Genomic DNA, 17,509 nt, shown 5'->3' on the forward strand with positions numbered 1-17,509 from the left:
CAGCATTCTTGTGAGGTCTGAAGGTGCACTGTACATGTGTGTGTGGTGTGTGTCTATCTATCTATCTATCTATCTATCTATCTATCTATCTATCTATATAACCAGAAATCAGTAAAAAAAATACATTCCTTCAGATACCATAAAAAGGCTGCCTTCTTGCCATAGTCCATCCTGGTGCCATGTGTTCCCCACAAAAACCCGGCCTGTCGCCGGTCCATCACTGTTCCTTCCTTGGACCACTTTTGATAGATACTGACCATTGTAGACCGGGAACACCCCACAAGAGCTGCAGTTTTGGAGATGCTCTGATCCAGTCATCTAGCCATCACAATTTGGCCCTTTGTCAAACTCGCTCAAATCCTTACGCTTGCCCATTTTTCCTGCTTCTAACACATCAACTTTGAGGACAAAATGTTCACTTACTGCCTAATATATCCCACCCACTAACAGGTGCCATGATGAGGAGATCAGTGTTATTCACTTCACCTCTCACTGCTCATAATGTTATACCTAACTGGTATATACTTTTTGAACCACTTACCGCAGTTACAGTGCACGTTTCGTATTATAATGAACTGGAAAGGCTTTCCCCTAGATTTTGAAGAATGCACAGGGGCATTGTCGTGTTAGAACAGGTTTGGGCCTCTTAGTTCAAGTGAAGGGAAATTGCCATCGAGGTCAAGTCAAGAAGATTTTCTGTTGACATTTCAAGCATATATAGCTGACGCAGTACATAGTGAAAAGAAACGTTTCTTCAGGACCATGGTGCAACATAAAACAACACAGAGACTAACATATGGGTGTAATGGTCAGGTGTCCACAAACAACTGACCATTTAGTGTATATTGTGTAATTAAGACTTTATGTTTGCATTTCCCCCAATGTTTATCCATTGTGGTTGTCATCAAAGTCTGTTAACTATTGTTAAGAAGTTCTAATAAGAAGTTAATAATATTTATGTCACATATATGAGTTAACGACTGGTTCATTTCTGTCCAAATGAACGCGCACATTGCCGAAATTCCTTAGAAGACAAACGCGCTCTTGGACACCACTCATTACCAAATGACGTCCTGAGAGTAACTGACGTTAGGAAACTGGGACTTCCTAGACCAGCTCAGTCGCCATTGCGGCTCACGCATTCCTCGTTTTCCACTGCAGCAGTTCCGGAACACGACCCAGCCGCTTGGAGCCATTGTGGCGCCGGCCACTCCAGTTTCATAACCTTGAGAGGGCGGAGCCTGGGTTTTGTGGAAGCAGAAAGAGCAGAGGAGAGGAGCGGCTGGACAGAGAGCGGAGCGGGGAGAGAGCTGGAGCCGCGGTGGAAAAAACTAGGGACAGACAGCGAGTCCCGTATGATAGCGGAAGCTATGAGCGCGTATTTACGGAGCGTCTCCATGCGATGAATATTTTTTCACTTGGTTGCAATTTTGGCTCCAGGGCGACTTGTTCTTGTTAAAGCGAGTCGGGGAGAATAGTTTTGTCTCGGTTTGGAGGGGCAGACAGCTCGATTGCTACACTTGAACGCTGAAAGCTGTACATGTGGCGAGTTGTTTCAGAAAGCTGATACAGAATAAACCTGGCCGCGAGTTTGTTGTAAGCGCCGGATTAATTAAAGGGAGTCGGGGGAAACAAGCAGAAGGTGGGGCAGAAGAGTGAGAGCTGAGCGGGCTGAGCGCTTCCACTCTGTTCGCCCCCTTCTCAACTCAATCCCTCACGGACATTTTTTTTTTTATTTTTTTGGGAGAAAGAAAGAAAAACACGAAGATATTTTCGCTGGAATTTGGGGAGCGTTCACAAGCGCCTGTTATTTCGGCTCACTGGGAGCTCGTGCACTCCAGAGTGTGATATTTCCCGCCGTGGACACATTTCGGGCAGGAAATTGTCCCGTCTGGTTTTTGGACCATGGCCGACGACGACGTCCTCTTCGAAGACGTTTACGAGCTGTGCGAGGTCATTGGGAAGTAAGTGTCATGTTGTAGCTTTCTTACCCCCCCCCGCCCCCCCGCTGCAGTTTACCATGGATTGATGTTTTGTGCACGAGCTGATCATTGTGGATGTTAAAAAGCCCATATTGTCTTATGACTACACTACAGGTAGCTTGTCCAGGCTTTTAATGACCTGTACCTTTAATGACCATCTTATTTACCTTTAGGTATGTCACCTGGAAACGTCAATCTAGCAGACATTTAAAACAATTTAATGTGCATAGTTGGTCCTTGAGCTCCACTTTACAAATATATAATAATATATACACCACATGCACCTTCCCAGGTAAAAGAGACTCACTTTCTCTCAGGGTCAGGGTCACGGTGAATCCGCACTGTATCCTGGGACTACGTCCTGGTTGGGATGTCAGTTTATCATACACAAATTCACACACTGTGGGACAAATTTAGAATGACCGGCATGTGGAAGTGGAAGAAAACCAAGAAACCTGGATCAAACTGGGTATACTGGAGATGATGTGAGACGGCGGCACTACAGGATATGTGGGAAAATCCATACTACATAAGTACATGCAGTGGAAGCACGTACTATGGTACTTTTATTTTTCAGAAGTTATGCACTATGAATTTTTATTTTCATGCCTCCTGAGCAGTCTGAGCTTCAGCAGTATAGGCAGTTTGTAATTGTTCAGTGATAATTGTGTAAGATATTCAGCTTGAGCAAATCTGTGGTACAAGTTTGGTGACTTTGGGAAGTTTTGTGACACAAGGGTGGGTCCACACATGTATCAGCAAGCTCACAAAGTTATAGAGCTCACGGTGAAACCATTCATTGAGCCGTGCTTTGAAAGACACTTGGACTGTGGTGGTATGCCTCGAAAGAAATATAAAGGAAGGAGGTATAGGGTGAAATGTTTTTAGACACCATGCAACGTTTAGTGTCTGGTTCAGCCCTCCTTGTTGAAAGAACCATTAAAAAAAAATACTGTTAAAGACAGTGAAAATGAAGCTGAAGTCACAGCTGACTTTTATTTCAGTCATTGGTCAGATTATGCACCAGATGATCACCTGATGAGAAAATCCTCTACCAACATGTATAATCAGCGTACATATGTGGGCGGGAAAACCTAATATTAACCTTTCATCTGTCATGTGTTGCAGGAGGTGGTTAAGTCTGTATTCTGTAGTATCCAAAAATGAATGAAAGATCATTTTGATGTGTTTTTTTTTTTCAGAACTGTTCTCTGCTACCTGGATTCATCTGCTCCTCAACCTTTTCACTCACTTTCACTTTCTTTCTTTGTGTTCTTTATGTTTCAAGCAAAGAAAGACACAAACCCTTGTACTATATTGTGTGTGTGTCTGTGAGGAAGAGAGAGAGAGACAGACAGATAGATTGGGGGGGAGAGGTGGAGGGGTATAGAGAGGTGGAGGGGTAGAGAGAGAGAGACAGATGGAGGGTGAGAGAGACAGACAGACAGATGGAGGGAGAGAGGGAGACAGACAGATGGAAGGAGGGAGAGAGAGAGGGAGAAAGACAGGTGGGGAGAGAGAGGGAGACAGACAGATGGAGGGAGAGAGAGATTGAGAGAGAGAGACAGACAGTTGGAGAGAGAGAAAGAGAGAGACAGATGGGTGGGGGGATAGATGGAGGGGTAGAGAGAGAGGGAGACAGACAGAGAGAGAGAGACAGACAGATGGAGAGAGAACGAGAAGGATTAAGAGACAGACAGACAGATGGAGAGAGAGAAAGGGAGACAGACAGATGGAGGGAGAGACAGACTGACAGACAGATGGAGAGAGAGAGAAAGATTGAGAGAGAGAGAGAGACAGACAGGCAGATGGAGAGAGAGAAAGATTGAGAGAGAAAGAGAGAGAGACAGATAGACCGACAGATGGAGAGAGAGAAAGGGAGACAGACAGATGGAGGGAGACAGGGAGAGACAGACTGACAGACAGATGGAGAGAGAGAGAGAGAGAAAGATTGAGAGAGAGAGAGACAGACAGACAGACAGATGGGGAGAGAGAGAAAGGGAGACAGACAGATGGAGGGAGACAGAGACAGACAGACAGTCAGACACACAGACACGCACAGAGAGAGACTTGCTTGTGTTTCTGCACTGAGACCCTCATTCTGATTTAGTTGCTCATCAACTTGTGTCTTTCTTCATGTCCAGTTCTTTGATGTTAATGAGGAAGTGTTTGTCTCTCTGTTAATTTGGACCGTACAAAATTGTTAATATAGTGCAGGGCAGGAGGCCAAGATGATTTTCTAGTAATTTCCTGTGCCATATTTTGTTGTCAGGACATGTTAGTTATGTTGACAATATACTCCAGTAAGGACACCTGCTGTATATATTAATGCTGTTTCTAAGAGAAAGTAATGATTAGATGAACAGGAACACGTATTAGGTCGTAATGTGCTGTGGGTGTAGCTGCTAGGTTTTTAGCTGGTGTTTCGTTTTTCAACAGGATTTGTCAGTTAGCTGGAGAATTTAAAAGTTGCGATCAATGCTAGTGATCTTGCTAACGTCAATCAGACTTAGCCTCTGAAGTAGAGAGAAGCCCATGCTTCCCATACAGACCTCTCAGTCTAAAACTGTCCCTACACACACACACACACACACACACACACACACACGGTGCATCTGTACACTGCAATAAAAAGCTCGTTGAATTTACCTGATTCAGATGTGTTCCAAATGACTGAATGGAGTAACATTATGTATAGCCAACATGATTCGTTCACTTATTTTCAAAGCCCTGAATAAAATCAAACACCAAGCTCACACCCGAGATGAGAACTGAACCCACGGCACTGTTGTTTTGCAACAGCCGCATTACCACTGCGCTATTCCATCCTGCATGCTTTAATTTCCTGAATTGAATCTTATGTATATAGTTGTATCACATCCTGCTCAGATTTCATGATGTAACTACATTAATACTACATGAACTGATCACACTCACTGCGTATCATTCAGTCTAGTAATTAGAAGGTTGTTTAAATTCAGTTTAGTATAAGCAATTGAAATATAATATTTTTACATGAACTACGCATAATATTCTTTCTTAAAGTAATCTGAACACATATTCCATTTTTCTCACTGTATCATATACAGCATCATGAGCCAGAAAGTGTTGCTGTGGGTGCAGGCTTTTTGTTACACACCTGACCCAGACATTTAGCTACATCTACAGCGATTCTGATTAAAATCATAATTATTCCCAAGCAAAAGACACACACTACCATGTCTCTTCAGCCCTTGTTTATTTCTGTTTTTTTCTGTGGGCCAAAATCACCCAGCATCCTGGACCACCTTCTTGCAGAGACATTTTTGAATGGATTGTACGGCTGCTCTGTGTTTTTTTTGCTTTAGATGTTGTTTACAGGACAAGCACTTTTCTTTCTGTACTATGTTGCCAAAAGTTTTTGGACACCCCTTCAAATCATTGAATTCAGGTCTTGGGCTTGGCCCCTTAGTTCCAGTGAAAGGAACTCTTAATGCTTCAGCATACCAGGACATTGTGGACAATTTCATGCTCCCAACTTTGTGGGAAGAGTTTGCGGATGACCCCTTCCTGTTCCAGCATGACTGCACACCAGTGCACAAAGCAAGGTCCATAAAGGCATGGATGAGGGACTTTCGTGTGGAGGAAATTTATTGTCCTGCACAGAGTCCTGACCTCAACCCGATAGAACACCTTTAGGATCAATTAGAGCGGAGACTTTAGGCAATACTTTAGGAAATGTTTGGCAATATAGTGTATCAGAGCATCTATTTTAGCTGTCAAAATGTCATGCTGTTAATCCAGCAAATGTTTTGCTTAGTCAGGACTGCAATAATATTCCACAGGATGTGTGCCTGTGTGGCATTGTTAGGGGGAAAAATGAATACAAGGCAAAATGTGTTTGAAATCAATATCTTGAAATAGGCCGGAGTTGTGTAGAAATGAGTACGGATTTAAGTGCCGGTTTTACATCGGATTCATCAACCAGTTGTACAGCATCTAGATTAGCAGTCCGCTTCAGCTGGGTGAGAAAGAGGCCCTTGCATTCCTTTACACATCATAGCCCTTTATTTACACGTCATATGCGTACTTCAAGCCCCATTTACCCTCGTATACATTTCAATTACGTTAAACACAGCCTCATTTACACACATGACGCACATGTCGGCCAGTGAGAGGAAAGCGTTCAGCAGCCTATAAAGATCTGAGGAACATGTGCCTATTACTCACTTAAAGGACTAATGAGATGATAAAGATACACACCTGCTCATTTTCATTTACAATTACAAATGATACACGCTTCCACCGAACCCCACTGCGTTTATTTTAATCTGAGGTTCCTGTGTGCACAGTGCACATTATTTTTATTACTCTTCATTTATTTCTTTGCTGTTTATACGACACTACTCGGTGTACTTGTGTCGCTGCAATATGTAATGATTATACCGATATTCCTTTTTATTACTCAAGCATTTTTCAGGTTGTTAAATTATTTTGCACAAATTCACACACATGTGGAGCAGGTGTGAATCTGACACACAGATACACTGGAGAGTTCGTTACAATCAGGATTTGACCGTACAAAGCTTTAGGGAATAGAAGCTGCTGTCTTTCTCCCAGAAATCCTATAAATTCGAGAATGGTGTAAAGCCACTGATTTGCTCTAGTAGTCTCTGAGAATGATGCTGGAGGATGTCACAGGCTAATGGCATTTTTGCTGGTTTGTAAATGAGTCAGCGATCAGAGCGGGCTTGGAGGCTCAGGTCACAGTTGTGTGCTGGTCGATTTCACTTCAGTTACTTCTCTACTAGATTAATCCAACGCCAAACCTCTCTTAATAATGTTAATTTTATGTTGATAGAAGAACGCCGGTCTTCCATTTGCATTGTCAGTTAGGCGTGACACACACGCACACACAGGACAGTTTACATAGTGGTTCTGTGACACATGGTGGGAATTGACCTTACGTTACGCTCATATGGCAGCCTGCAGGCTGGTCCCCACTGTGTCAAAACAGGCACGTCTCTGTATTTAACTGAAATTTTTATTAGATTGCATTAGTTCCCACCAGTCAGCATCATTTAACACGCCTCCCTGACACAGAACAAAGCAAACCGCCACCTGTGACACAATTAAAATGCAGAACTGAGTGTGTGTGTGTGTGTGTGAGAGAGAGAGAACTAATAACTAACCATAAAAGTGTTTAACAAATCAAAACTATCTCATATTTTAGATTAGTTGCCCTTTGCCTTGATAACAGCTTTGCGAATGCTTGGTATTCTGTCAGCTCGCTTCCTCACATAATCACCTGAGAGAATTTTCCAGCTGTTTTGAAGGAGCTCGCACATATGCCGAACACTTGTTCACCACTTTTCATCTTAAAGATTTAATTATGCGTGTCCAAACTTTTGACTGGTGGTATACATCATTTTAATTTATTATAACCATTGAATATACAACCAAAAGAGTCAAACCAAAAGTCCAAAAAATAAAAAGTCTAAGGAAAATAAACATCTCGTCCTTCCCTGTATTGTGCCCCTTTGTACCCAGCCTTCCTTCCTGGAGCGGGGCTTCTGTTTTTTTTTCAGCTCTAAATGGAAATAATGAGGTCACTAGAAGTGTGTGTCACTAGCTTTGATTTGTAGATGAGAGACATGTGTTCCTTGGAGAATGCTGGAGGGTGACAAGCATGACTTCCCCTGACAGTGTTTTGACTTCCCATGGCTTCGTATTGCTCCGAGCTCAGTCGATGGCAGCGGTGACTCAGGACCCTCATCTTTAAACCCTGTGTTTAGGGGTTCTCTCAAATCACGTCTCATATCACGTCTCATATCTTTTTTTACAGATTTTTTTGATTCACCGCTTTTGACTTTTGAGTTTATACATACAGGTTTAGGCAGTTTCTATTCTGCATCCACATTATAACGTGCCAGTAATCATGAATCTTGGTTGGGAAAAAAATAAAAAGTGAGTGCTTTTGTACTGTTGATTTTTAATAAAGGCTATCCAGTGCTTCACAAATAACCTAATACCTGCTTTAGAAACGCACACTCAAGAATTAAGTGAACCATATTGTGAAAACCGGTTTCACTATGACTAACCCCGAGAGCTGTAGAGGAACAGGAGCCCTGGCAGTATCATGGGTTTGTGATAGGATGGGCGTAACAGGAGTGGAGATTTACGGCTTTACGGTATTTCCACAGGAATGGTAATAAAATGCGCATTAACGTCATGCTAGTGCTATTGAAAGTACCCGTGTTCATAGCACCAATAATGTGTCTCCTAAGAGTTCTGCTTCTCAGGTTAACCTTAGCATTAACCTTGTATCATGTTAATGACCTTTTGAACAAAAAGCTTGTTTCCTGGCGAGTCTTGTAGGTGTCTGAGAAAACAGGATTTTGTATTTTTTTATTTTTTATTTTTTTTCCACATATCTGGCTGAACATTTCATGTGCGCTTATTATTTGCTGTTGTTTTGAAAAGTAGAACTTTTATGCACAGTTGCACATAACGACAAGAGCATTGTGTTCTCACAGCGCATGCATGAAATATTTAGATGCTTCAGTTTATCTGCTTGACTGAAAACAGCTTTGTGGCATCACTAGGTAAGTGATCATCCTCCCAGAGCATCTGACAGTTAGTATATCGATAGTCTTCAGATTATTCCTTATTGTTTTTTTGGTGAAAGAAAGCCCAATACTGCCTGTTCTCACAGAACACTGTCCCATCTGCTCAACGGCTTATTTTTGTTTGTGCACACCTGAAATACCTTTGAATGAAGCTGGCACTATTTCCCAAAATCTAAACCAATACAAAGTAGCATGGTGGCAGGGAGCATCACCGGGTCACAATACCAGGGAGTCCAGTGTAATCCTGACCTCTGGTAACCATCAGGTGTACATGAATGTGTGTATGTGTGCACAGTGCCCTGTAATGCAATAGTGTCCTGTCCATGCTGTGCTCCAGCCTCATGTCCAGTGTTCCCAACAAGGATAAAGGATTACTGAAGATGATCAGTTCATCAGAAATAATTCAAGATCATTTTGTGTGTGAAAAACAAAGGAGCATATCACAAGTTAGCTTTCAGATCTTCTGCATGTTACAGTATGTGAGATGCCGAAAAGACTCGCAGTCAATGTTAAACAGCAAACCACAACAGATATTTCTGGATTTGCACATTATATGGAAATTAAAGAAAAAAAAACACAAACAAAAAAGGCTGTCATTTGTTACAGTCAGTTGCCCTCCTTAATATAAACATTGAGCTCGGTCACAGAATATTATTACTGCAGAAAATATCCCAAATACATATAAAATATCCCAAGGAAATCTAAAATATCATGACGTTATTTTATCCCCACCCCCGAACTAGGTTCAGATCCTTTCTAGTGAAGCTCTGGTGAGATCTTTCTTCACAGCCGTGGCAGTTGTCGCTGTCAATTCTTAATGGACACTGCACTGAGTACTACTACACTGATGGACCTTTTCAGGTCAGCAGCCTCATTAAAGCCCAGCAGACAATGTTTAATTACACCTCCAACCGGGAATTTAAAGAGCTTTTCGACATCTTGGCTGACCGAGTGGCCATTTTAGTGCTTTTCGGTATTCTGTATGCACAGTTGTGTCTCACCTGAGCTGCTGACTGCTGCGGTTTAGTGGGTTTAGTGCAGTGAGCAGTGCAGCTGTGTGAGCCTCTGGCTGCAGGTGTGTTCACTATATTACACACAATGAAAAGCGAGTAGGAAAATACTTTCGGTATTCTAGATTCTCATTAAACAAGAAACGCTTTTAAATTACACCTTTTGTATGTGCTTTACACCAGAGAGTTCCCTTATATTTGTTAGTGAACGAGTGTCCTCAAATATAAGCTTTATATTCGGTATTTACGATTATTTACACAAGCATAAGCATCCATAAACATGTAATGAGAATTATTATTATTTATTTATTTATTTATTTATTTATTTATTTATTATTAATCTGTTCATTTTATTTATTTATTTAGTTATTTATTTTAGTTTTGGGATTGTGTTTGTCTGCACCAGTTTGCAGCACATCTCTAAAAGGTCTTTCACACTGGCAGTTTAGTCTAAAACAGAGCACAGTTTACAGGAAAAATTGGTAACGTGAACACTGACATGTGTGCCAGGAAGCGCAGTGCGGTACAGAACCCGAGACTTCCTGTAGGAGGTGGTGTGAGTTCGGTTAGACTGGAACTGTGCCGTGATTCCCTTCGAACTCAGCTCATACTCGGGTCCGCACTTGTTCAGGAAGTAAAGTAACCTGTGCATCCGTTTTAGCCGATTACCACCACATCATTAGTTTCCACAGCACACATCCCACAGGAAAACGTTGTGGATCAGAGAAGAGGTCAGATGACGCAATACCCACAAACTATCACAATCAGATTCAGCAAACATGCCCAGTGTGAAAACCACCTTAATCTTTCATCTGTTTAAGGTGCTCTGTCTGTATAAAGGCAGAAGCTAGTCTGTAGTATCTGTGATTGTAGTCTTGCTCTGAGAGGTGCCATGTGAAGGCATCATCTTGACACTCATGGCTCTGGTGCCCTGACTAACTCACCTGATTAACTACTTTCTGACCTATAGCTTCAGATTACTTGCCCTATTGTCCTTTGCTGTAAAGGTAAACACTGTATAAATGGCTTTATCCTCTGTTGCACTGATCCTTCCATCTGTTTACCAGGGCACTTAATTGCTCAACTTGAAAAATTGGAGCATATTTTGAGCATCGAACACCATTAATAAACGAAGTCTCCTGAGTAGCGTGACAGAGAAGCATTCACCCCTGATGAGGAATTTGAATCTATCACAATGCCCAAGCCATCTGTGGATAAAGTGCAGTAGAGATAAAACTGGACGGATTCTGTGGAGGAGAGGAATGGCATACTTTCTCACCCCTCTTTATCACAGCCACACTAACAAATCATGGACATCTGTGAACTTTGTGTATATGGAAGAGGGCAGACAGTGATGGCTGGCTTCATGAGGAATCACATGTTAGCCTTCACCCTGGCTGTTTAGTAGTCTTATGACTGATGGGTGGAAATTGATAATGGGTGATGAGTAAAAAAACAGTTTTTACTGCTGATAATTTCAACCAAATAGAGTATCAGCATTTTATACCGTCATTATGAAGCATTATAAAGGAATTCCTGGTATTTTGTGGCTCTTATCTTAGTAACTTAGAAATTGTATATAAATGTATATATCTGAAGTTGTAAAAGTTCTACAGCAATATGAACCTAACATTTAACAGGGAGCTAAAACGTAGAGCGTAGTTAATAAGAAAAGAGCATGAACATTTTCTGTTGTGATTTGGTAATTATTTTAGTAATGCTCTCATTTAGATATTGAAGCCATAGCATATGGCTGTGTGAGTGTATAACAGACAGGCCGTGTTTAGTGTGAGCCACTAGCAGGCTATTAGTTCAGCCCAACTCCCATCAGTCTGGCTTTCTTTCCATCCCTCCAGCTACATGTCACAGCCGCTTATCTACTTTCCCCTCTCTCTCTCTCTCTCTCTCTCTCTCTCTCCGTGGAGTGTGTATGTGTGTGCTCATTGCACTCAGCAATGCACCATAGCTCTTTACATCTTTATCAAGCTCTCCTTGTGTGAGCGCTCTATGCCTTTGCTTAAGTCTGTCATGTTTGTTTGATATGATGTTGCACAGGGTGATGGAGATGATGCACATTGCGCACATCCCCCTGTACGTCCTAGAGTTTGCCTGCACCATCCGATCCCTCTGCTTAACTCAGAGCCTGTAGGTCTCTGAAACAATGGGAGCCTCTGAACCCATCATCTGGCACCAGAACACTAATTTTATATCTCAGCACCAGTTTGTGTCTTTTCTAAAGCTCTCTGTTAATATTGCATGGTTACTGATTTCTGTGCTTCCTGGTGGTTTCAGCAGATCTTGCAGTTTCTTATTTTAATTAGATTAAATTGCTGGGTTTTGTTGTATTTAAGAATGCACATTGCATATTTTATAATCTGCCTATTTTATACACCAATCAATGACTGACAGACAATTTGAACACTGTGGGTTTTTTTTTTTTTGAGGTTGTCAATCTAACATGTTTGGGGAAAATGATAATGTAATATGAACTTTTACCGTGTGGGAATTGTACAGGTCTGTACAACATTAAGAATTTTAATCTTGCATTTCAATAGTCCACCCACTCAAGACTAATAGTCCACCAGATGTGAATGGACCCTCTGTTTATCAGTGTTGCATCATAACTTTAAAGAATCACATTTGTGATCTGTTATGACAGTGGAATGGAACATGGAAAAGTATCCGATCTGATCTGATACTGATTCAGCATTTAATCCCACGCTGAACTTGTTATATGGCTGTTTTATAGTCTGCTGCACTACACTCGGTTTTCCCTTCTGGCAGGTGCACCACTTTAGCCTGCCTCCATCTGATAATAACCTTTTACTATCTCATAAAACTCCATACCAAGCTGTCAAGATCAACTGCACCATTAAGAATGGAACTGGGGAATAATTAGAGGCACTTTTAATACATCTGCTCTAAAGAGACAGGAGTCCAACTCTACACCTACATCCGAAAACACACAGGTATATGATCGCTTAAATTAATGTCATGATTAATCTAAATGACCGTCATCACAGGCCGTTCTGCATTACCTTTTTTGCTAGCAAGACTAAACATCCAAAACAAATTGTCCCTTTTGCTGCACAGCCATTTTACTCTCTGATTCACTGGCTGCTGAAGCACACGTCACCCCTGAGGACACTCCACTTATTCATGCTGTGCAGGATCAAGAAAATAAGTCCTCACAGTTGTTTGCTTTCCATCATTTCACGTGGAATGCATCGGGAAGAAAGTCCTACACGATGCATCATTGACCAGCGCATATCATTGGGATGAACAGAAGGCTATCAAATAACATTTCCAAATTTTCTGCCCATCAATGGCATAAACACCTGCCGATCTATGCCTCTCAGTTTCCTGTAGACTGGTGGGATTTTTTATGGCTTTTGGCTATTGATCAGAAACTACAGAGGACGCGAATGAGGGAACACAGTAAGTTTGAACAGCCTTGCACATGGCTACTCTGAGAGCCATGTCATGTTTTAAAGAGAGAGAGAGAGAGAGAGAGTATTATTTGATTGGGTTCGGCTGACCCTCTAACCTCTCTATGAACTTCAAAAATTTTGATGAGGGCTTTGCTCTTTATCAGAATCTAAAGATGCCGTCAGCTCAGATCCACAGAGACCACCATGTCTTCAAAAAGGCCCTGAGGACACATCAGCCCTTTGACATTTTGGATAGCACATAGCAGCTTTCCCATACCATTTAGCAGTTGTTACAGTCCACAAAGAGAAATGAAACTCCACCAAGAGCTGAGTACTTTTGTATAGTGCACTAAAACACTAAATGTTAAACTACAGAACATTTGGGGTTTTTTTTTTATCCTTCTAAGGTATAATCATTATTTGGCTGTAACAGATACAAGAAGAATCCTGTTGTATTGTAGTTCCACTGGGTTAAAGTGAAATTGTAAGCTGAATTTTAATAGAAAAAAAAAGAAGCAGCAAGCATGTATTACGTCCATGTACGATCCAGACAGGATGGTGAAAACACTGCGGCATTAAGAACAGCACTTAAGCATGTGAGAAGGAGAATATTGCAAACAGTAATCATCCTGTCTTCACAGAAAGCCCAAATTCAATTGTATTTAATGACCTTGTGATTTGCCCGCGAGTGGGAAGCGACACCTAACCGCGTGCGACTGCTGCGTGTCTTCTGTTTTTCACACCGATGAAATAATGCAAAGTAGGTGGCTCTACAGACAGACAATCTGATCTGCTGACTGAACTGATAAAGGAGGCTCTCGTTAGCACAAATTGAGCCGTTTTAATTTAGATATTGGCAGGCAGCTTTGGCACTTGAAAGAGAGTAAGTGTCTGGTCCTTCCTCATGCACCCAATTACCATACTCGCTAACATTTCCTTACAACGTAATCTTCAAAACCACACGCTGCCTCTGGATGTGTCCTGAAGGGATGCACTGGGACCATCTTCCACTATTTTCCTTTTCTCATATATATATATATATATATATATAAATATATATATATATATATATATATATATATATATATATATATAGATATATATATATATATATATATATATATAATTTCTTCACGTTTTTATACGTTCCCTCATTTTCATTCGACATGTATATTTATAGAGAAAATGCCCGAGAAATAAGAATGAATTAGTTTAGTGCTGACACGCCAGTTGCTTGCTTCCTGTTTGGAATGGATAGTAAACTTGTGCTTGACTGGTTATCTCTATAATCAGAGTGTGTTTTCTCCACCACTCTCCTCATCTGGATCCTCCACAGATTTAATCACACTGTCTTGAATTAGAAATCACATAGGGGATGTTGTTGGGTTTTTTTTTTCGTCATTAACTTTTAGCCCATCACCTAACTCTGTGGGCTTTTTATTTATGTTATTTAACCTGTGCGGTTTCATCTTGTATGAAAAAAACATATTGTGGACATTTATGCGCCTCTTATGTAACGTCTGTACAGAACGCTGCTTAATTGTGTGAAACTGTGAAAATACATCAGGCTTATTTATGAGCACATTACTCTGAATATAAATATCGTTACAGAAACATCTTGGATTAATTCATTCTGTAAAATCTCTTCAGCTGTGAAGACAGGAGAGCCGGGATGTTCAATATCAATCAAACGCTCTCTTTTAGCATCTTGTGAATTTATGGGGTGTGGAGCCTTATGATGGGCTTCTGTATTTTTTTGTGTGTGTGTTTTCTTGTATGTGAAACGCATGCTGTTCACGTCATACGGTCTATTCTACAGCTGGCTGATATGACAGGATATCACATCCTGATTCACAAAGGCATTTCTACGTTACGCAATACGCATCATGATATAGATTTGCTTGCAAACTTCAGCAATACAGTAGTGCTGCTTTTTAAAAATTACTGTTTGATACTGTTTTTAATGTTTACATTTCATGTCAGGGCAGCACGGTGGCTTAGTGGTTAGCCTCACACCTCCGGAGTCCTGGGTTCGAGTCTCGCTCCTGCTCAGTGTGTGTGTGGAGATTGCATGTTCTTCCTGGGCTTGGTGGGTTTCCTCCGGGTGCTCTGGTTTTCTCCTACAATCCAAAGACATGCTTCTAGGCTGACCAGAGTCTTTAAATTGCCCAAAGTGTGTGAATGAGTGTGCGCGTGTGCCCTGCGATGGGTTGGCACTCTGTCCAGGGTGTATCTTGCCCGATGACTCCTGAGATAGGCGCAGGCTCCCCGTGACCCAAGAATAGATCGGATAAGCGGTACAGATGATGAAAAAAAAACATTTAATGTCTGCAAAAATACTTTATTCATATTTTTTTAGGAGATGACCTTTTTTGTCAGCGTTAACATTTAAACCACTGACAGGTGAAGTAACATTTGTCATCTTGTTACAATGGCACCTGTCAGGGTGTGGGATATATTAGGCAGAGTATGCTTTTATTTTAATATAAAATCTATATTGCAATATCCATGATATTTCAGAAAAGATAATATATCGTCCTTTCCACCCAGCCTTAGTCTGTACATGATTTAGACAGAGCAGCGTGTGTGACTATTGCACATTCCTTGAGGCTCGCAACTTTCCTCCTCCGCTGTTCTTCACTCGGTGTGAGCCGGTGGCAATGCGCTGCGATTGTGTTAGTGAGACTGATGGAGCGCTCGACGGAGAATTCACAGCCGAGAACCGTCCTGCACCTTGGGCTGTAGCCGTTTGGGCGGCAGTAACCCAAGGCTCTGCTGACCTTCTAGTCCTCACTCTCCATCTTGCAGCCTTGCTCTTTGTTCCACAGCTGTGTGCTGAAATTGACTCAGCAGGCATCATTTCACCCACATAGCATTAGACTGAAACAGTGATGTGTATTGTACTCCTATTAGGCTGAGAGCATGAGCAAGTACTGCAACACACACACGCTGCCGTCACTAAGCACCGCACTGCTGTCGAGGTAGGTTTTGTCATCAGTACAGTATTGTTTAGGGTCCCTCCTACTTGCAACCTCATTCCAGTGTTCATATCCGCTCACACCCACACCACAGTCACACACACACACTTCATTACAACCATCCAGGCTTCATTGAATGCACCTCCCTTGTAACTGGAGGAATGAAGGTGCTTATTATCAGAGCAGCTCGTGCGTTGTTAAAGCGATATGATGCAACACCGTCCACTGCATCTCCATTAATCTGATGCTTGTACGTGGAGAGTCAATAAACACTTAAGATGTGTTCAAGGCTGCACTCCAAGCATGCTACTGTAGTAAATAGTGTGTCAGAACAGTAATGTACTACGGGTGTAATGACAGAATATGAAGTATAGTAGTAAGCAGTTTGAGATGGGGTTCGAGTATTAAAGACTTGCTGCTGTATTTACCTGCCTTTATCATCTTTATCTCGGCACTAGACAAACTTTATTGTAAACATAAATGTGAGGACATAATGGCAATCATAATTTGTGGTAGTACAACGTTACACACCATTAGTGTACCAGCGCACTAATGTTACATCAAACACAGTACAGAAAAATAGACTTATTAACATGGATGGACATTTCAGACAAGTTGATTTTTTTAGGCATAATTGAAGTACTATTTATTTAATTGAACTGCTGCCCACACACACAAGCGAAATGACAAACAAACCACTGTATGAGAGAAGGCAAGAAACATCACATTTTTCTGGTTTTGCTGCACATACCATTAAAGGTCTGAAATACTGCATGGTGCCGTGTGAGCAGAGAGGCCATAGCTGTAAACACTGGCAAGGGTGCGTCTTAAAATCCTTATCCCTAAACTATGGTGCATGTTTACGAAATCCGTTCAATAGCTTTCACATTTGGAGCTAATGATGACATTTTATTGACAAAGAGCAAACTGCTCATAACACTTACAAGATGTGATTATTATTAAATAATGCAGAGAAATGTATTGTTTGAATGTTTAAGCCTCTCAAAAATTGACCAGGGAATCATCTCTGAGAAATGAACCGTGCTGTCATTCACTAGATAGCTACACCATTCAGGCATAACATTATGACCATCTGCCTAATATTGTGTTGGTCCCCCATTTGCAGCCGAAACAGCTCTGACCCATCGAGCCATGCCTGATCCCTGAGGGTGTGCTGTGGTAACTGGTACCAAGATGTTAGCAGCAGATCCATTAAGTACTGTAAGTTGCGAGGTGGGGCCCACAGGTCTTAAAAGATATTTACAGGTCTTAAAGGACTTACAAGACCGAAAGGATACTTTTGATAGATACTGACCACTGCAGACCGGGAACACCCCACAAGAGCTGCAGTTTTGGAGATGCTCTGATCCAGTCATCTAGCCATCACAATTTGGCCCTTTGTCAAACTCGCTCAAATCCTTACACTTGCCCATTTTTCCTGCTTCTAACACATCAACTTTGAGGACAAAATGTTAATTTTGAAAGTGCCTAATATATCCC

At 41.5% G+C, this 17,509-nt stretch overlaps 1 protein-coding gene across 3 annotated transcripts in view; it reads left to right on the forward strand.

Annotated features, from left to right (window-relative positions):
• The first annotated feature begins 1,251 nt into the window (after positions 1-1,251).
• The window catches only part of caska (calcium/calmodulin-dependent serine protein kinase a), a 143,169-nt gene continuing 126,911 nt past the window's right edge, over positions 1,252-17,509 (forward strand). For all 3 annotated transcript variants that reach the window (XM_058392034.1, XM_058392036.1, XM_058392032.1), the window contains exon 1: positions 1,252-1,964. In XM_058392034.1, the coding sequence (XP_058248017.1) occupies positions 1,906-1,964 (59 nt within the window). In that variant the 5' untranslated portion in view covers positions 1,252-1,905. The remainder of the gene's footprint in view (positions 1,965-17,509) is intronic.

This window comes from Hemibagrus wyckioides, linkage group LG06 (genome assembly GCF_019097595.1).
Source record: "Hemibagrus wyckioides isolate EC202008001 linkage group LG06, SWU_Hwy_1.0, whole genome shotgun sequence".
Taxonomy (NCBI): domain Eukaryota; kingdom Metazoa; phylum Chordata; class Actinopteri; order Siluriformes; family Bagridae; genus Hemibagrus; species Hemibagrus wyckioides.